The 21,210-nt window shown below is 35.8% G+C and overlaps 1 protein-coding gene and 1 pseudogene across 1 annotated transcript in view; one reads left to right on the forward strand and one right to left on the reverse strand.

Annotated features, from left to right (window-relative positions):
* The window catches only part of SCN3A (sodium voltage-gated channel alpha subunit 3), a 117,671-nt gene that overhangs the window by 40,882 nt on the left and 55,579 nt on the right, over positions 1 to 21,210 (forward strand). The window contains 6 exon segments of the mRNA XM_017889190.1: positions 392 to 483; positions 1,267 to 1,539; positions 1,716 to 1,779; positions 7,559 to 7,700; positions 8,768 to 8,974; positions 16,528 to 16,818. Of these exon segments, the coding sequence (XP_017744679.1) occupies positions 392 to 483; positions 1,267 to 1,539; positions 1,716 to 1,779; positions 7,559 to 7,700; positions 8,768 to 8,974; positions 16,528 to 16,818 (1,069 nt within the window).
* Positions 10,976 to 11,709, reverse strand: LOC108540249 (succinate dehydrogenase cytochrome b560 subunit, mitochondrial-like; annotated as a pseudogene).

Raw genomic sequence — 21,210 nt, forward strand, 5'->3', positions numbered from 1 at the left:
CAAATGTGCTCATATTAGTGAAAATTACATTGAAATAAAGCAACACAATTTTGTTTCTTAAAAGCAACTTTCAGCATATGGCACCCTGAGGTCTATAGCAACTCCTTTTGTTAAACTCACAGGGCTCTATGTTCCAAACCCAGCATTAAGTCCTTATTTAGTATAAAATTTGCCAAAACTATCAGTAACTCTGATTTAATTCTGCAGGTATGTAACAGAATTTGTAAGCCTAGGCAATGTTTCAGCCCTTCGAACTTTCAGAGTCTTGAGAGCTCTGAAAACTATTTCTGTAATTCCAGGTAAGAAGAAGCTGGTGTAAGGTAGTAGGCCCCTTATATCTCCAACTTTTCTTGTGTGTTATTGTGTTTGTGTGTGAACTCCCCTATTACAGATATGTGACAGAGTTTGTGGACCTGGGCAATGTCTCAGCGTTGAGAACATTCAGAGTTCTCCGAGCATTGAAAACAATTTCAGTCATTCCAGGTGAGAGCTAGGTTAAACACCGAGGCTGACTTTAATTGTTAAGTTTGAAATCAATTTATAATGACTTACAGCATTAGCCTTGTTGCTTATTATCATAGTTCATCCCATTCAATAATGCCAATTGATATTTTGATGTCAGTTTAGCTCCTAAAATTTTATAAATTACATGCTTATTTATAAAGTCAGCCTTTGAGTTTAACAGAAAATTGCATGAGACGTCTTCAAAAAAAATGCTAATTTTGGCCTCTTGCTCTCTCTCTCTCTTTTTCACTACCATGGCTTTACTAACTGATTTGGATTTTACCATTCACTGCAGATGTAGTTCAAAAATGGATCTCCTTTTACAAAGGAGAAAAGATTATTATTGAAGAGCATGTGTATGGCATGAGACTTACATTATCTTAAAATTCTTTTCTCCTCTAAATTACTACTGCTTGGAAGCTAGAGTAAAGAATGGATTGGTGGAAAATAGCTTCATGAAACACAAAATCTGAAATGAAAAATAACTCCAAGTTTTTTTGTACGTTTGTTCAGCATGTAAAACCACACAAACAAAACTTCCTGACTAGATATTTAAACCTTCATATTGAATTTCCAGCAAGCACACTGTTCATGTATAAAATCTGCTGTTCATCTATTTCCCAAATCATCAGGCTATCCATACAGCTTCGGTGTCTAAATAGTCAAGCAACCATTTATGCGGGAAAGAGAATGTGTGTGACTATTAAGAAATCATGGCTTCCGGCACTCTTCCTCAGGTGACCTATAGTTCTCTCTCTTCAGGTTTAAAGACCATTGTGGGGGCCCTGATCCAGTCGGTGAAGAAGCTTTCTGACGTCATGATCCTGACTGTGTTCTGTCTGAGCGTGTTTGCTCTCATTGGGCTGCAGCTGTTCATGGGCAACCTGAGGAATAAATGTTTGCAGTGGCCCCCAAGCGATTCTGCTTTTGAAACCAACACCACCTCCTACTTTAATGGCACAATGGATTCAAATGGGACATTTGTTAATGTAACAATGAGCACATTTAACTGGAAGGATTACATTGGAGATGACAGTAAGAAGTATTGCCACATTATGTTAACCTCAGTGTTGCTGAATGAGTTTTCAACTATAAATAGTTGAGACTGTGGGTGTACAGCCACCTTTAGTCTCAGATAGTCAAACTCTGATTTATTCCTAATGTGAATAGGATTAATATGAAATAAAATGTTTTTGTTTTTGTGCTAACAGGTCACTTTTATGTTTTGGATGGACAAAAAGACCCTTTACTCTGTGGAAACGGCTCAGATGCAGGGTAAGAAACGTAATACAGTTTCTAAGATACAGAATGGTTTGTGAAAATAAAAGTAAGTAGGAAAACATCTACATGGTTATATGTGTAGCCTTGCCATGTATGTGATAAAGAGTGGTGCTGCCCACCTAGGAAGTGCCTTGTCTGCCTTACTGGATTGCCACTGGTCCAAACTCAGAGCCATTAAAAAATCATCCCTTTGTGAAGACCTTTCACCAGAATTTCACAGTTAAGATGTTCTTAAACTGATGCTCCAGTGTGTGAAGGCCCAGAGTCTGTCTTTGCTGTGCATCCATCAGAGCTGTTACGAAACACAGGAAGGAACACAAGATGGGTCCCTTTTTATTGGTGTACATATGTATCAATGGGATGAGTTTTGTTGTAACTGGAAAAGATCTAGACTATAATGTGGTCTTCAGGGTGCAAGCACACTTGGGGAAGTGCTTTGAAATATTTAGCATTCTTGAAAGAGCATGAATTTCTGTATACGAAGAAACCAAGGTTGCATGTGTGCCAAAGGCATGTCCAAGTTTGAGTCTACATAATGAATAGTTATTTTAGGCCACATTTTGCAATAAGAGATGCTGTAATATCTTAGTCATGCTCTTAGTCTCTAACCCTTAAATATTTTCCTAAGAGTATTGTAAGTTAATTTTAAATCAAAATAGGGAATTTTTTAAGAGCCGAGAGATGGCAATAGTAAGTGACTCTTAGGACATGGAACTTAAATATATTTTGAGTCATCCTTTAAAAAGGGAAACTGGTGAAGCCATAAAAATCTAAGAGAGTTAATGAAAATATATACAAGTCATATAAATAGAGCTTTGGGGAATATTTTTTTCTTGGCAGTTTTCCTAACCTTTATTATGTGAATGTAGTGGGTAAGAGCATAGGTTCTACACTTCATGTATACCTGGGTTCAAATCCTAACTCCACCATTTGTAAGCTCTTTGAACTTGGAAAAGTGTCCTAAGCACTCTGTACCTTAGTTACTCATTGTTAAAATGGAGAGAGTAATATTCTGTCCCTTTAACAGTTGTGATGATTAATTACACAATACACATAAAGTATTTGAACTAGCACATAGCCAGTTGTAAGACTTTATTGTATGTACCAGCCTAAGCAACAAAGCAAGACCCTACCTCTACAAAAAAAAAAAAAAAAAAAAAAAAAAAAAAAAAAAAAGAAAGAAAGAAAAGAAAAGAAGAAGAAAAGAAAAACCTAGCCAGGCATTGTCATGCACACGTGTAGTCCTAACTTCTCAGGGGGCTAAAGTAGGAGGATTGCTTGAGCCCAGGAATTCCAAGCCACTGTGAGCTATGATCACACCACTGCACTCCAGCCTAGGTGACAGGCTGTCTCTGAAAAACAGCCAGGAGCGGTGGCTCACACCTGTAATCCCAGCACTTTGCAAGGCAGAGGCAGGGGGATTACTTGAGGCCAGAAGATCTAGACCAGCCTGGCCAACATAGCAAAACCCTGTATCTCCTACAAAACACAAAAATTAGCTGGGTGTGGTGATGCACACCTGTAATCTCAGTTACTCTGGAGGATGAGGCAAAATAATCTCTTAAACGTGAAAGATGGAGGTAGCAGTGAGCTGAGATGGCACCACTGCACTCCAGCCTGGATGACAAAGTGAGACCCTATCTCAAAAAAAATTTTTTTAATAAATAAAAAAAAATAACAGACACACACTCTCTCTCTAAAAAAAGAATTTATTGCCTATTGACTATTATTTATTATGATGATGATTAACATAAAAGCCCAGATAAAATTTTGGATAAATTTGGTTAATGCATACTTTATTCCTATTAAACCATAATAATCGATTCCCTTTAATGAATACCTATTATGGCTTAAGTAATTCACATCAGCAGTCCCCAGCCTTTTTGGCACCAGTGACTATTTTGTGGAAGACAATTTTTCCACGGACCAAGGGTGGTGGTGGGGAATGATTTCAGGACGATTCAAGCACGTTACATTTATTGTGTACTTTATTCCTATTATTAGTATATTGTAATATATAATGAAATAATTGTACAACTCACCATAATGTAGAATCAGTGGGAGCCTGATCTCAAATGATTCACCTGCCTCGGCCTCCCGAAGTGCTGAGATTATAGGCATGAGCCACTGCGCCTGGCCATTGGTGATGAGTTTTAAATACAAAATCATTTTGTATTTAAGTGGCACATTCCATTAAAGAAATAAATGATTTGTATTTTATTAAAAGTAAAAGCCTCTGTTCTACAAAGACATTCTTAAGATAATGAAAAGACAAACCACCAACTGGGAGACAATATTTGCAAAGCACATATCTAATATTTAAAAAAAAAAAAATGACTGGGACCAGGTGCAGTAGCTCATGCCTGTAATTCAGCACTTTGGGAAGCTGAGGGGGTAGATCATTTGAGCCCAAGAGTTTGAGACTGGCCTGGGAAGCATAGGGAGACACTGTTTCTACAAAAAATAAAAAAATTAGCCAGGCATGGTGTAGTGTACCTGTGGTACCAGCTCCTCAGGAGGCTGAGGCAGAAGGATTACTTGAGCCTGGGAGGTCGAGGCTGCAGTGAGCCGTGATCAGACCACTGCACTAGAGCCTAGGCAACAGAATTGTACCCTGTCTCAAAACAAAACAAAACTAAACTAAACTAAACTAAACTAAACTAAACAATGAACCAGTGTCCAGAATATCTAAAGAACTCTTAAAACTCAACAATAAGAAAACAAATGACCCAACTTAAAACTGGCAAAAGTTCTGAACAGATACCCTACATGAGTATATAGTACAGGTGGCTATTAAGGAGGTAAAAAGGCGCTCAACATTATTTGTCATTAGAGAATATTGCAAACTAAAACAAAAATCAGTTATTCTAACATTTGTTAGAATAACTGAAAAATGTATTTGGCAATACCAACATCTGATGAGGATGCAGAATAACAGGAACTCTTGCTTATTGCAGATGGGAATGCAAAACTAGACAACCGCCTTGGAAGAGAGTTTGGCAGTTTCTTACAAAATAAACTTAGTCTTACTATATGATCCAACAGCTGCACTACTAGGTATTTAGCTGACCAATTTGAAAACGTATGTCTTCACAAAAAACCTGCATGTGAATATTTATAGCAGCTGTATTCATAATGACCCCAAACCAGAAGCAACCAAGATGTCCTTCAAGAGTTGTATAGATAAATAAATTGTTATGCCCATACAATAAAATATTATTTAGTGATTAAAAAGAAATGAGCTATCAAGATACAAACAGGTATTAATGAGTGTTGAATGCATATTTCTTTTTTTTTTTGAGACGTTAAATGCATATTTCTAAGTGAGAAAAGCCAACCTGAAAAGCTACATACTGTATGATTTCAATTATCTGACATTCTAGAAAACACAAAACAATAGAGATGATAAGAAAATAGTGCTTGCCAGGGGTTCATGGTGAGGGATTATCTACGTAAAGCAAAGGGGATATTTTTTTAGGGTGAGAACCTGTTCTCTAAGATTCTATAGTGGTGAATATGAAACATAATGCATTTGTTAAAACTCATAGACCTTTATAACACAAAGAGTGAATCTTAATGTATACGAATTAAAAGAAATCTTTTGTGAGGTTTGGGGATCCCAGGAAGAAATAGAGTATGTGACAAAAATATATAAATGTATTGCAAAATATGAAACAACCTCACTGAAGGTGGTGGGGTAATAACATGCTAACCTAAATAACTTTGGAAATGAGTGAGGTTTGTAAGACTGAAGGTAGAAGGAACAATACTCTAGTTGATAAAGTTGTTTCCAATGGTAGTATAGATTAACAATCCTGAAACCACTGTGCATGTGTACCAGTATTGAGCAATTATAAACATATATGTCTCCTTGTTCTGTCAGCTGAGACGTCCTAGAAGCAATGACACCCCAGTAGCAACAAACACAACTAGCACCCAGATCTTGGTTTCTAATACCATTTTCCAATAAAAAGAACTAGTGCTCCTTGGAGAAATGATTGATTCTAGCACTGGGGAAGAAATTATAAAAGATCGGCCTGGAGCATCTGATAGTGCTTGAAAGTAAGAAAGTGTTAAAAAATAAACAAACAATGCAACCCACAACCATGGGGTATGTCAAACTGTTACAGATGTCAACTGAAAGAGCTTCCAATGGCCAAAGATGAAGCAATTTGAACAAGAAAATAAATGAAATATCATTGAGTTTAATCCAAAATATAAAACGAATCTCCATGACTACATGTTAATTGAAATGATTGAATAATCAAACAAATTATGAATAATGGACAAATATCCTGTGCAGAATAATTTCAAATAATTTTCGTATATACTTAAGATATACTTAAGTATATACTGAAGGTTCCTTAAATGTGGTCTGTACACAGTGACTTTATTTCAAAGAGTACACATGGAAAAGGAAGAAAACACTACCTCAATGTGAGTGGTGAAAGTTAACATCAACAGTGATAAGTCATAGTGATAAGTATGTACCCTTGGCATGATATGATGTGATGATAGTGACGTTTTACCTCTGTAGTCTTCCACCCACAAATCCATAACCTAAATATAATCATGAGACAAACATTAGACAAATCCCAATTGAAGGGCATTCTACAAAATATCTGACTAGTAATCCTCAAAACTGTTGTGGTCATCAAAAACAAGGGAAGTCTGAGAGATTGTCACAGCCAAGAGGAGCCTACAAAGACATAACTACTAAATGGAATGTGTATCCTGAATGGGATCCTGGAACCAAAAAAGGACATTCAGAAAAAAACTGAGGGTTGGGCGCAGTGGCTCATGCCTGTAATCCCAGCACTTTGGGAGGCCAAGGCGGGTGGATCACGAGGTCAGGAGATCGAGACCATCCTGGCTAACACTGTGAAACCCCGTCTCTACTAAAAATGCAAAAATTAGCCTGGCATGGTGGCGGGTGCCTGTAGTCCCAGCTCCTGAGGAGGCTGAGGCAGGAGAGTGGCGTGAACCCAAGAGGCGGAGCTTGCAGTGAGCCAAGATCACGCTCCTACACTCCAGCCTGGGTGACAGAGCGAGATTCCATCTCAAAAAAAAAAGAAAAAAGAAAAAGAAAAAGAAAAGAAAAAAAATGAGGAAATCTGAATAAAACAGTAACTTTAGGTAATAATAATGTATTAAGGCTGAATGCAGTGGCTCGCACCTCTAATCCCAGTACTTCAGGAGGCCAATGTGGGAGACTGCTTGAGCCCAGAAGTTTGAGACCAGCCTGGGCAGCATAGCAAGATCCCGTCTCAATTAAATAATAACAATATATTAATATTGAAAATGGCATGGAATGTATAAGGCCTGTACTATCTTCATACTTTTTCTGTAAATACAAAATTGTTATAAATATTAACTGTATTTTAGAAAATTCTATAAAACCAGCTATTGAAATGGTTAATTGATTTGCCACTCTTTGGCTTTTTTCTGGCTTTTAATTTTTAACTATTATTTCTTGCCACTTTGTAAAGAGTAGAAATATGGTGATGTCAGAGCCAAAAGTGTGTGGTTGCTAGCTCTCTGCCATTCTAAATGTCTGTAAATATTTCTTTGCATCTAAATTTTCTATTGGTCTTCCTAGTGAATGTCGTCTGGTAAGTTTCATGGTGAGCAATCACCTAAAGTGTTCTGGAAATGAAAGCAAGATAATTCGTCACAGATAGCAACTTTCAGTTTTGAAAATTCCTATAAGTCAAATCAATTGAAATTGCTGTAATTTCTATACTGACCCTACCTCCGTTTATCTCTCTTATAGCCAGTGTCCAGAAGGATATATCTGCGTGAAGGCTGGTCGAAACCCCAACTATGGCTACACAAGCTTTGACACCTTTAGCTGGGCTTTCCTGTCTCTATTTCGACTTATGACCCAAGACTACTGGGAGAATCTTTACCAGTTGGTAAGGTCCAAATGAGCATGCATAACATTTACTTTTATGGACATATATGAAATGAAAAGCATAGGCTGGGTGTGGTGGCTCATGCCTGTAATCCCAGCACTTTGGGAAGTAGAGGCGGATGGATCACTTGAGTCCAGGAATTTGAGACCAGCCTGAACAACATGGCAAAACCCCATCTCTACCAAAATACAAAAATTAGCCCGGCATGGTGGTGCACACCTGTAGTCCCAGCGACATGGGAGGCTGAGGTGGGAGGATCACCCAAGCCCAGGAAGAGGATGTTGCAATGAGTCGAGATCATATCACTGCACTCCAGCCTGGATGACAGAGTAAGACCCGATCTCAAAAAAAGAAAAGGAAAGGGAAAGGGAAAGGGAAAGGAAGGGACCTGCTTATAACACTCTGGAACACAGAGAAGGGTCCAGTACAAAGCAAGTGTGCCAAGAATCCTAATTGCTCATTGAGTCGGTACCTACATATGTGCACTGAGAACTTTTTTCATGTGAAAGGCATTCTACTAGGAACTATGGGGATGCAAATGATGTTCATGACTCTGAGGAATTGATAATCCAGTTGTAGGTATATAAATAACACGTTAAAATATTTTAAAAATCAATGATGTTGATGTGTAAATTTCAAATGAAAGCTCTAGCTATTAACTGAGACTAGAAGAGGAGGGAAGCAAAAGTCATCTATTGATGATATGGAGAATAGACTGCAATGCAAATGAAATCCCAGTGAAAGGATTTAAAGGTTCAGTGCTCTCACTTGTCATATTATTGCTCTGCATATGAGCTCTAATAAAAGCATTATAGTGGGGTTCACATATATATCCACTATATATGAATTTAAAATGTATTTATATCAAACGAGACTGCAGTCAAGCCTCAAATAATCTGATTCTTAATTTTGTGTGTTGAGCATATCAATACCAAAAAACTCTTGGTGAAAAGAAACTGGGTACTAAAAAGAGAATTAGTGTGCTGACTATCTAACTGTGGTAACCAGATATTTATTTGGGGACATTATACTAAAATACTGATGGAATTATCCCCCGTTTCTCCTAGACATTACGTGCTGCTGGGAAAACATACATGATATTTTTTGTCCTGGTCATTTTCTTGGGCTCATTTTATTTGGTGAATTTGATCCTGGCTGTGGTGGCCATGGCCTATGAGGAACAGAATCAGGCCACACTGGAAGAAGCAGAACAAAAAGAGGCTGAATTTCAGCAGATGCTCGAACAGCTTAAAAAGCAACAGGAAGAAGCTCAGGTACTGAGTGATAAAAGCAAAGATTTATCATTATTATTATTAGTTTCTAAGTAGAAATAGTGTTATACTATAGAGGGTAGATTCGTACTGCCTTTTCATTTTATATACAGGCGTTGTCATTAGAAAAGAAAATATTCACATATGGACTTGTTTATGAAGTTAAAGTTGAATAAACTTTTTAGACACCGTATATAAAGAAATCAGCCAGTGGGTAGAAAATACATTAGGGATAAGGTTTACTATGGAATTGTCTCATGGAACCTAAGAGGGGAATTTAATTTTTTGTTTAATTTAGAAAAGAAGTAAAACTGATATTTCCAATAATTAGTGATTCACCCCTAATTATGACATTTGAGATTTTGTTCTGAAGTTAATTGATTTTAAAGGTTGACAAGAAAACTTTATATATACCTATGCTTAACAATTCTTTGGGATTTCTGTAACAAAAAATTTTAAAAAGGTGTTTGCTATAGCCCACATCAGGATATCAGGAAGGTGTCTAAAATTAGATGCCAACTTGAGATTTTTATCAATATTAAAGTCTGTGTGAGCTAGGGGTATAGTGAATGGGGTATTAATGTGCTGAGGAGAAGAGATGGAAACACAGTACTGCCTTAAAAGACAGAAAAAAATATCCATATACTGAAAGGTGAAGACTCTTGCAAAGATATAGTAAAAACCCTATTCATGCCAGTTAGAATTATAATTTCTCAATATTTTTGCCAACATTTGCTATGGCCAGTCTTTGTAATTTTAGCCATTCTAATAAGTATGTCATTGCAGTTTTGATTTTCATTTTCCTAATTACTAATGATAAGCATCTTTTTCTGTTCTTATTTTCCATCTGTATAGCTTCTTTTATGAAGCGGTTGTTCAAATCTTTAATCCCCTCCTTTTTTTAGTTAGGTTGTTTGATTTTGTATTATTGAGTTTTGAGTGTTCTTTGACTCTTTGGGATATAAGTCCTTTCACATATATGCTTCTCAAATATTTAAAGTGCAGTTTATCCAGTGTACTATTTCTTAGCTTTTTTGTTTAAATCATTCTTTTGGATGGAAGAAACTTTTGCCAAGTCAACACCACAAGTATTTTCTTCTAAGTTTTCTTCTAAAATTAGTTTTATGCTTTAAATTTAGGTCAATAACCCATTTTAAATTAACTTTTGTATAACATATGGGTGATATGTTGAGATTGACTTTTTAAAAAATATGAGTATCTAATTATTCCAACTGCATATAAACAAAACATTCATTCTCCACTGCATTGCCTTTGAACTTCTGTCAATTATTAGTTGTCCATAGGTGAGTGTGTCTATTTCTGAATTCTATTCTGTTCAGTTATTTGTCATTTTTATACCAGCACCACACTCTCTTAATTACTGTACCTTTTATCATGAGTCTTGAAATAAGATAGTGTAGGTCCCCAACTTTTTGTTCTTTTTTTTTTCTTTTTTTCTTTTTTTTTTTTTTTTTTTAAATGAGTATTTTAATTCGGTTTCAGAAAAAAAGGGTACATGACTTCGATGAGAAAGCATAAAATTAAGAGGCTTTTCTGGAAATCCAAGAAAAGAAATAACCATTAATATGTTCAATAATTTTCTGGATCTTCTTCTTGTGTCAAAAGCTATATATTTTCTCCTCAAAAGCAGCTGCTCCAAGAACTAACTAGCCCTCTCTCTTTATCTCCCTCTAACTGGGACAAGACTAATTCCACCTGCCACCCCACCTCTCTTCTTTCAATAACACTGCGGTAGGTGTTAATGGCCTGGGCTCTCACCAATGAACAGAATTGTCCTTTAAGCCAGCACCCACAGGCAGTGGGCCAGCCAAATGCCTCACCCCCGTCCCCAGGGCAGAAGGCCACAGAGCTGGCATTGTTTCCACTGTCTCAGGAAGGACCAAAAGCCTGACCCTCAGCACAAATCAAAGCCCAATATGGAGACCAGAATAACTGCTTCCAGAGTTGGCAAAGCTGTGGGCAAAAAAGGGGAGTTTTTGCAGCCACCCCATCTTTAGAAACAAGGGGAAAATTAGACCCTTTTCCCACCCTATTATGGTCTACAAGGTACTCTACTGCTCCAAGGGGATCTGAAAATACAAAAGGATCTAAACAAATAAGGAGAACTTTTCCCAGGCTGGAGATAAGAATGAAAACATGAAAGATGGATAAAATGTAATAAGGTGTAGGAAGATGATGCTGGGAACCCTCCGTTCTCACATGGCTGCCAGCCCCATAGAAGACAACACAGTAAGAACCAGACAACCACTCCAGAACTGGTAGAGCCTGGGGAATTTCCAGGCCTTTCCCTAGATCCACATCAAGTGTCGGATCCATTCCAGGTATATACATGAGAGGGAAGACGAAGTGCAAACTTAAGCTGTGTGGATCAGTGCTGGCCCCAGACACAGGGAACTTCACGAGTTCCAAAATAAGATCAAAGTTCCCAGGGAGTAACAGGGCCGACATGCCAAAAAGAGAGACCCCTGCACTCAAAGCAATACCAGTGCCACGGTGGCAGATGGACATCGCCATGGGAAGAGACCAACTATAGATAGTGATGTGGGGAGATACAGGACGGTTTGAACCTATATTCTTATTCCAGAACCGCTCCATCTCTTCTTTGGCCGTGGTTCCCAAAGGAACAGCATTTCTGATACAGAGTTGAGGGCTAAAGTGGGTTCGGAGGCAATGACGACCAACATGTCTCAGCAAGAGCGCAGCCATCTTGGGTTCCGGTCTGGACGGAAGTTCTTTTTTTTTTTTTTTTTTTTTTTTTCAAAGCTGTTTTTTGGCTGTTTTATGTCCTTTGTAGTTCTCTATGAGTTTTAAACTCCATTTGTCATTTGCAGTTTTAATGATTTCTATCGTTGTCTTCAAGTCAATTATCTTTTCTTTTGCACATTTAATCTGCCGCTAATTTTATCCAGTATATTTGTCATCTGAAACATTGTAGTTTTCGTCTCTACAAGCTTGATCTGGGTCTTTTTTATATTTCATATATCTCTAATTAATATTGTGAGCATACACAATACAGCTACAACAACTGTTGAAGTTTCCTGTCTGCTAATTTGAACATCTGTGTCAGTTCTTGGTCAGTTTTGATTAATTTTTCTCTTTATTATGGGTCATATATTTCTGCAGTTTTATGTTTCTGACAATCTTCAGTTGAATTCCAGACACTGTCAATCTGGGATATAGTTATGTCGTTTATGTACAGTTTGATCCTTTTGTATCTTTAAACCTTTGAAAATAGACAGGACCAGAATACCATTTATTCTCAGACTAATTATTCCTCACTAGTGAATCAAGACCCTTCCTAATACACTACCCAATGCCCATTTAAAACGAAGTGTTTGCCAGTATAGGAACAGACACGGTTCTGGCACAGTGTGATTGCTGGGTGGCGTTCCCTCTAATCCTCAGCCTCAGGTAGTTTTCTAAGACACATGCTTGGTGAATAATCTTCTCAGTACTCAAGGGGAACCTGAGATCCCTAGAGTTCTCTCTCTGCTCAACTGTCACCCCTGTTGTACCCTGTTCTGTGAACTATATAGCCACCCTGATTTTCCTAGATTCAGCTTCATCTCATCCATTCATGAAGTCTGCAGAGATACTTCCTCTCTACATCATAGTCTGGAAGTTCCAGACCATAAACTAAGAAAAGCATAGAGCTGGCTTGCTTGCTTTTCCGTTTTCCAATATCTTAAAACATTCTGATCTGATGTCCAGTGTCTTCAAAACCACTGTAACACATATTTTGTCTGTTTTATTGGTTGCTTCAGAAGAGAGTAAATCTCGTCTCTGTTACTCCATTTTGGCCAGAAGCAGAAATCCAATTTTGTTTTTATGCACTGGCTTTTTTGAGGATTTTTTTTTTTCTCAGATGAATGGCTCCACATATTTGAAGTGTTCTTTGGATGACAGTATATACTAGAAATTGGTATATTCAAAATTTAAGTTTTTAACAATTTTGAGTTACTTTGAAGATCCACAACAAATAGCATTAGGTCCTTTCTCAAGGCATTTTTTTGGTGAAATGGAGATACAGAAATGAATTTCTTAGTGAATTACTGAGCTCAACCATAAACTTAGCTTTGGGTGAACATGCTGGCTTGGTTAATAGAACTGATGTTTTTTAGCCGAACTCATCATAATATAGGTTCTTTAAACTTCTACTAGACATAGCGCATGTTTATTTCTAAGTTCAAAAAGACTATACTCTTTTAATTGATGCCATATTTTACCCTAAAATGGCTGCATTTTAAAATAACTCATTTCCATACTGTATTATCTGTGTAGCATTTTCAAGCACATTAATTTGTCTGCTTTTATTAATGATAATAGAAAAACCCAGTGCTTTAAAATACAACCATATGCAATTTATGATTATTATTTCCTATAACATTTATTTAAAATCATGAAATAAAGTATTTGCCCTGTAAATAGCTATTTTATTTTATTATCTTATAAATGTGTTTTATTTATAGCGATATAGAATAAAACTCTTCAATAATTCAAATGTAGAACTTTCTGGCAAGCATGAGGTATATTTTTAAATATTTTCAAGTTTCACCAAATTTGTTTAGAGTTTTCTGTATAAAATCAATAAGGTATATCCACATTACTACTTTGTACCCAATGGTAAGACGAAAGTGGCCAAGCCAGCATATAATTGGGGTAGAACAGAAATAGGTATAATGTCTTGTAGCTTTGAATGGGATTTTAACTGGATTACATGTGTAAAATGAATGAAGTATTAGTTATGTGGTTATATTTTTATGGACACACAGATACAGTGAGTTACAGAGCCTATTTTGAATCACACTAAAATGTTATAAGACAATGTTATTTCCTGAGTAAATACTAAGTGAAATTTCTTATTTGTTAAAAGAGGAATTCAGTAAGTTGGCTGTGAAAGTAACACTATTATTCTAATATGCAGGACATTGGTAGAATCACAGAGTTGGGTATAAACAGGTACACAGAAATGAGAGATGACAGGAAACATCTGCCTTTGAGGGAATTGGCAAATCACTGGAAGTGGAACAAGTGACAAATTTGAGTTGATGAGTGACACAGAAAATGTGTCAGAGGTTACCTTTGTTGCCTTAGAAATCTGTTTTGGTTTTGAAATATTTGAACTGTTACCCAGAATAGATAGGGAAATAACATCTTATGCAAAACAAAGTTTGGGGCCAGGTGCGGTGGCTCACACCTGTAATCCCAGCACTTTGGGAGGCTGAGGTGGGTGGGTCACTTGAGGCCAGGAGTTTGAGATCAGCCTGGCCAACATGGTGAAACCCTGTCTCCGCTAAAAATACAAAAATTAGCCAGGCATGGTGGCTCATGCCTGTAATCCTAGCTGTTCAGGAGGCTGCGGCAGGAGAATTGCTTGAACCCGAGAGATGGAGGTTGCAGTGAGCCAAGATCACGCCATTGCACTTCAGCCTGGGCAACAGAGTGAGACCCCATCTAAAAATATATATATATATGTGGAAGTGATTTAAATGAACATAAGCTTTAGGATTATAGTGAGGAACTATGACCACCACTTCCTTTGTTTCCAGGGACAAACAAGTCAATAAATGATTAACACTGCGTGTTGTGTGTTTGTGCCTATATAAAATGGAAAAGAGAATTAAGGACTTTATTTGGATAAGAAGGGGTATGTGTGTATATATATATTCACTGTTTCAACAAATGGTGTATATTATGTACATCATATGTATCAATCACTATGTAACTATATTTAACTTGCTACAGATTTTTCACTTTATTTTGCGTATACAGTCAGAGTTATAAAATGTACTTAATATTTCTCATTTTATGTCATGAATTATATTAAAAGTGATACTGATGATCAATAATTTGATTAAAAATCTGGCTATGTGACTATATAAAATTTTATAAATATCTAAATTCTGAATTAGTGTTTCATTTAAATGCTGGGCATTATCTTATATCAAGTCTTATATCTGAGTTTCATTATGAATATAGTGCTTAATATAAATAAATATCTGTTACATTTTGTGTGTTGCTTGGTCAAACACATAAATTTAAAATCATGTTTAGTACTAAGTTTCCCTCCCTGAGATCATTGTAATCCTAGAGAATTTGCAGCATAGTAATTTTAGATTTAAAATCTCTTTTAAATTTTAGTTAACATAAAGTTTAAAACTGAAAACTACTTAGCAGGGCTTACTTCTTTTTAAGAAAGATGAAACATAAAGCACAAAGTGATGTCACAGTATTATAAATAGGTTTTATCTCCATTTCTTCCTAAAATATGTTGTTATACAGACTGTTATGCCAGTCTTTCATGATGTCTTGAAAAGTCAAGGCTAAGTATGTCTTGTTCTTCCCCCACCCCCACCCCAGTGTCTGAGAAAATTGATAGCAAAATACATTTTTAGATCTTTATTCACCAATTATTTACCGAGCCCTATTTATGTCAGGTGACATACCAGTCGCTGAGCATACAGTGATACAATTTCTATCCAGCCTATAGTTGGTGGGAAAGATAAACAATATAGTAGATAAGTTAGAGTTGTTTGTATTTAGTGATGACATATGTAAAAAGTTTAACCGATATTGTCATAATTTAATCATTTCCACTTCTGTGGTTACATTTTCAAATAGTTATATGCTTAATGAGAACTCAGCTCTGATGCTCACCATATTGTTTCATATCCTCTGTATGTCACTGTTAGATCATGTCCAGTCTAAAAATACTATTTTCCATGTTTCACCTCAGAGCTGACTGTGTTTCATTAGTAGGTATAGAAATTCAAAGTGCTTAAGAATACTTAGTGCTGCAATATGGAAAGAAAATATTTGAAGCAGTTCTCATAACCCTTTGAATGAATTTATGTGTTGCTATGTTAATCATTTGTTATTATTTATAATATTAAATGATTTATGAACATTTAAAATGCTTAAAGTGATACATAATAAATTTTCTGGGAGTAATATGACCACAGAGATGTGAACTACAGTCCTAAATGTAATTCAAATGAAGGAAGAGGATAAACTAGCTAATACATTCCCCTACTTCCATCTGGAGGTAAAATAGTACGCACTTTAAATGTTTTGCGTTCACAAAAAAGAAAAGAAACAGTCTTTTGTACTGGATTTAGAGAGAAAAAAATTACTACTCAGTTGCTCACAAGTGCACACAGGAGGAAACATTTTACAGATGGAATCAGAATAGTAGTTAAATGAGCAACCACCACTAAGAAAACATTTGCTTTTTAAAGTATAGAAGATACTATGGAGAGAACAGTTGTCCCCTCCGCCCCCAAAAAAAGACAATCCAGAAGATAGGCAAAACCATATTTTTCTTGCTTTAATACATACACTAGCATAGTGCTTTATATGATTTAAAATGTAAGGGTTGTTGTTAAGTAAACTCTTGTGGTGAGACAAAATAAAAGGACTAGAAGAACAGACTTTTCACTTATAGTTAATGAGTCTTAAATGGCAATATTTTAACCGTACTCCACTGTTTTCAAAGCTCTGTGTTCTAAACAGTGCCTGACTTTGTTTTACGACAGGCAGTTGCGGCAGCATCCGCTGCTTCAAGAGATTTCAGTGGAATAGGTGGGTTAGGCGAGTTGTTGGAAAGTTCTTCAGAAGCATCAAAGTTAAGCTCCAAAAGTGCTAAAGAATGGAGGAACCGAAGGAAGAAAAGAAGACAGAGGGAGCACCGTGAAGGAAACAATAAAGGAGAGAGAGACAGCTTTCCTAAATCCGAATCTGAAGACAGTGTCAAAAGAAGCAGCTTCCTTTTCTCCATGGATGGAAACAGACTGACCAGTGACAAGAAATTCTGCTCCCCTCATCAGGTATGATTTTCGACTAAGTGCTCTGGTTTCTTTGTCATTGCTATTGCTTTTTCGTTGTTGTATTTTGTTTTAGTACACTTTTGTGCTATCTGACTTCAGTGAGGGATGGGGAACTAACATTTAATAGTTATTTAAATTCTTATCATAGACTGTCTTCAAAGGGATTTTTATTAAACCGTTCATAAAATGTTCACCATTTCGAGACTGATATATATAGATATATTGATATCATATATATAATATATATAGATATAACCTATATGTATCAACCTGTATGTGTGTGTGTGTATATATATGTGTGTGTATATACACACACAACCTACGCTTTTCAGTGAGAGTTTGGGAATCTCTTGTTTACATTTTCCACTTTGAGACCCCAGATAAACTTATTTTCTTTGAGAATGAGTTTCTGCCTTTGGTATCCAAAGCTGTGATTGTAACACACACATAAATTTTGAAAAGAAATGTTCTTTGGGTTTTATCTTTATCCTTTGATATGAGAACTGGACTATGGTGAGTCTCCATTTTGCTTGCATAGGGTCATGCCATGGTACATTAGAATGAAATTATGACCTAAATGTTCTTGAAGAGAATAGCATCAAAGGTAGTCTATTTTGTGCTCTGATTTAATGCCAACTACCTAGTTCTTCAGCATAGTTTTAAATAAAAGAGTAAAATTAGTTTCAATTATTTGTTGTTTAGTAAGTTTTATGGATTAGTAAGTTAATGTATTGTTTACATATGTCTCATGTAAAGAATAATTAGTTACAAAATCTGTGATAAGTACAATTATGGCTTTGAACACTATTTGGCACCATTAGAATTTCATGTGCTATGAATTGCAAATGCTTCTAATCATAACAATCTTGAATCAGAATTATACCCTAAAATAATGCTTTGAGAGATAATATATAAGATTAATTTAATCAAAACTGCAAATCAACCAAGAGGTATGATATATTTTCATAAAGAAAGAAATTTCTAAAAAAACANGAAGAGAATAGCATCAAAGGTAGTCTATTTTGTGCTCTGATTTAATGCCAACTACCTAGTTCTTCAGCATAGTTTTAAATAAAAGAGTAAAAATTAGTTTCAATTATTTGTTGTTTAGTAAGTTTTATGGATTAGTAAGTTAATGTATTGTTTACATATGTCTCATGTAAAGAATAATTAGTTACAAAATCTGTGATAAGTACAATTATGGCTTTGAACACTATTTGGCACCATTAGAATTTCATGTGCTATGAATTGCAAATGCTTCTAATCATAACAATCTTGAATCAGAATTATACCCTAAAAATAATGCTTTGAGAGATAATATATAAGATTAATTTAATCAAAAACTGCAAATCAACCAAGAGGTATGATATATTTTTCATAAAGAAAGAAATTTCTAAAAAAACAGAAGTAATAAACACAAAATTCAACATAGTATTTACTTTTGGTTGGGAGAAAAGGTAATATGCAAGTTCTCAGTGAATGTTTTATAATCTATGTTTAATATGTAAACAAATATTTTAAAGAAAAAAGTAGACTATATCAATAACTTAAAACTTGTATTCTCATATTAGAACAAAATGGACATGAATGCACAAAGAGTTTTAAGATAAAAGCCATTTATTTAAGACAATATCAATATCAAGAAATTCAACTATTACTATCTTGTGTAATACAAATATAAAATATATTATCAAATCAGTATAACACATTTGGAATTAACTTGAAGCTCTGGAGGGCAACTTGGTTTCTCAGATCAGATTTTTTTTTCTTAAACAGTCACCCTTGATATTTTGGAATTCTTAAAACTATTAGGAGTTATTAGAATTAAGAGTAGATGAGACTATAGCATAACGATGCTATAGTGAACACAAACTTTCGTGTTCATATCTCAACTCCAAACTAATTCTGTGACCTTGGTCAAGTCACTTGTACTTTGTAAAATTTCTGTAAAATAAAGTAAGAATACCTACATTAAAGAGTTTTACGGGACTAAGCAATATATAGAAAATCTGTGTGATAAAGAATAAGTCTCTTATTAAGTTAAAATTAATGAATGAATTTCAAATGAGGGAAACAAAACTTTTGAGTAGTTTCAATTACTCACAAATGTATGTACGCAGTTTGATAGCAGTATTATTTCCTTTATTGTTTCATCATTTTGCTCACATAAAAGTTTGCAGATTAGTTCATTCAGTCCAATCAACAAATATTCATTGATCACCAACTATGTGGCAAGCATAATTCAAGATGCTGAAAATACCTCAAAGAACAAAAGAGACTCAATTCACTGACCTCATGGAAATTTATTCCCAAGGAGACAGACAATAAACAACATAAATAAGTTATAGACTGCGTTAGAAGGTAACAAATGTTAAGGAAAAAAAAGTAAGGAGGAAAAAAGGAACACGAGCCATAATTGGAAGTAAAATTTTAAATAGGGTGGTTTACAATGACCTCACTGTTTAGACATTTTGGGAAAGATTTGGAGGAGGCAAAGGAAGAGGCTATCTTATGGAACAGTGTTCTAAGCTGATGATAGAGGAAGTGCAAAACCCTGACATGGTAGCATGCCTGGAGTGCTTTAGGAGCAACTGGTAGACTTGGTTTGCCAGAGCTGAGTAAACCCCAGACAGGCAAGAGCAGGGAGGTTAGCTGATGGCCAATGTTTTAATACTAAAATCGGAAACAGTACATACATATGGTAGATGTCGTTCATTTTATATTTGTAAATAGAAGACAGATGGATAGATAGGTAATTTCAAAAGTGAAAGAAATAATCTATTAGTTTTAAATTTGCATATCCTAGTAAAGACAGGCTAAAAGCATTAACACAACTAACAAGCAGAAATATACCATAAACAGTTTACAGTTTCTGATTCTGTAAACAGAAAAGGAATCTGGTAGAAAGAGAATCAGTGAAGGTGGTGGGGACAGGAAACATAAGATAGACAGTAAATACTGCTCAAATCAAATATATCTTCTGAAAATGTCAAAGCAGAGAGGCCATAAATTGTGGGTACCCTGTCTTCTATTCACATAAATTACAAATGTTATTTTGTTTATTACATTATTTTATTTTTAAGCAGATTATATATGTTAGTAGTACAAAATAAAGAAGTATTTAAAAGTATAAAATGAAGCCTCAAAATGCTAAGTACTTCCAACAAATATTCACTTTCCTTATTCCCACTAGAACATCTTAAAATTCCCGGCATCTTTTTCCATCTTGACTTTTCCCAACCCACTTTGAATCCAAAGCCTACCTGCATGATTGTGTCTTATAGACCTAACTTCTTCTATTTTCCCTTTTGTTACTAAAATTAAGAAACAGTCTACATTTATCTTCTGGGAACAAGATGAAAAAGATACCTGGGAAATATGTTTTGACATGCCTGAGGCAAAGAAAGATGGCCTTTCACTCCTTAAAACATTAAAGCTGGTTTTCCCTACAGAAAATGTTGCCACATCTGTGGGTATTCCCTCCACTCTGCTGCATCTTCCAGTGTGTTATTTTTGGTTTATTTTCTCCGAATGCTATTTCTGTTATCTTCTTTTTCCGTCTCTGTTGCCTTGAAAGCTGCGCTCACACCCATTATTGTACATTCCAAAGAGTGAATAGAAGTTTCGAATAAATTCAGAGATCTGGAACGCCTTTGAAAATACCTGACATAAAAATATCCAAATTAAAGGCATGTCCCAGATACATAATGGATGCACACACATACCACATACTCCCAACCAATATTGTGTAGACCGATTTTCAGTTTTCAGAGACAGTTTCAGAACATAGGTGTATTGAGGTGATTACCAGCCATCCTAGGGATTAATGTAAGACCAAGTTAGTATTTCTCTGAGTGTAGGATGAGGTCCACCATGTATTAGAATCACCTGGAATGTGTCAAGAAAATTCAGATTCCAGAGTCCTACCTGCTACTTGCTGAATCCATATTCCAAAAATCTGGGACCTAAAAATATATATTTTTAACTCTCAGAGTGATTCACATACACTCAAATGTTTCAAAACACTAGTTTTGGGCTGGGCCTGGTGGCTCAGGCCTCTAATCCCAGGGCTTTGGGAGGCCAGGGCAGGCAGATCACCTGAGGTCGGGAGTTCGAGGACAACTTGACCATCATGGTGAAACCCTGTCTCTATTAAAAATACAAAAATTAGCCAGGTGTGGTGGCAGGCACCTCTAGTCCCAACAACTCAGGAGGGTAAGGTAGGAGAATAACTTGAACCTGAGAGGTGGAGATTGCAGTGAGCCGAGATTACACCACTGCACTTCAGCCTGGGTGACAGAGCGAGACTCTGCCTCAAAACAATGACAACAACAACAATAAAAACACGAGTTCAGGATATAACTGTTATTATATTGATCACTTAAATAGAGT

This window comes from Rhinopithecus bieti, unplaced genomic scaffold (genome assembly GCF_001698545.2).
Source record: "Rhinopithecus bieti isolate Rb0 unplaced genomic scaffold, ASM169854v2 scaffold_18745, whole genome shotgun sequence".
Lineage (NCBI taxonomy): Eukaryota > Metazoa > Chordata > Mammalia > Primates > Cercopithecidae > Rhinopithecus > Rhinopithecus bieti.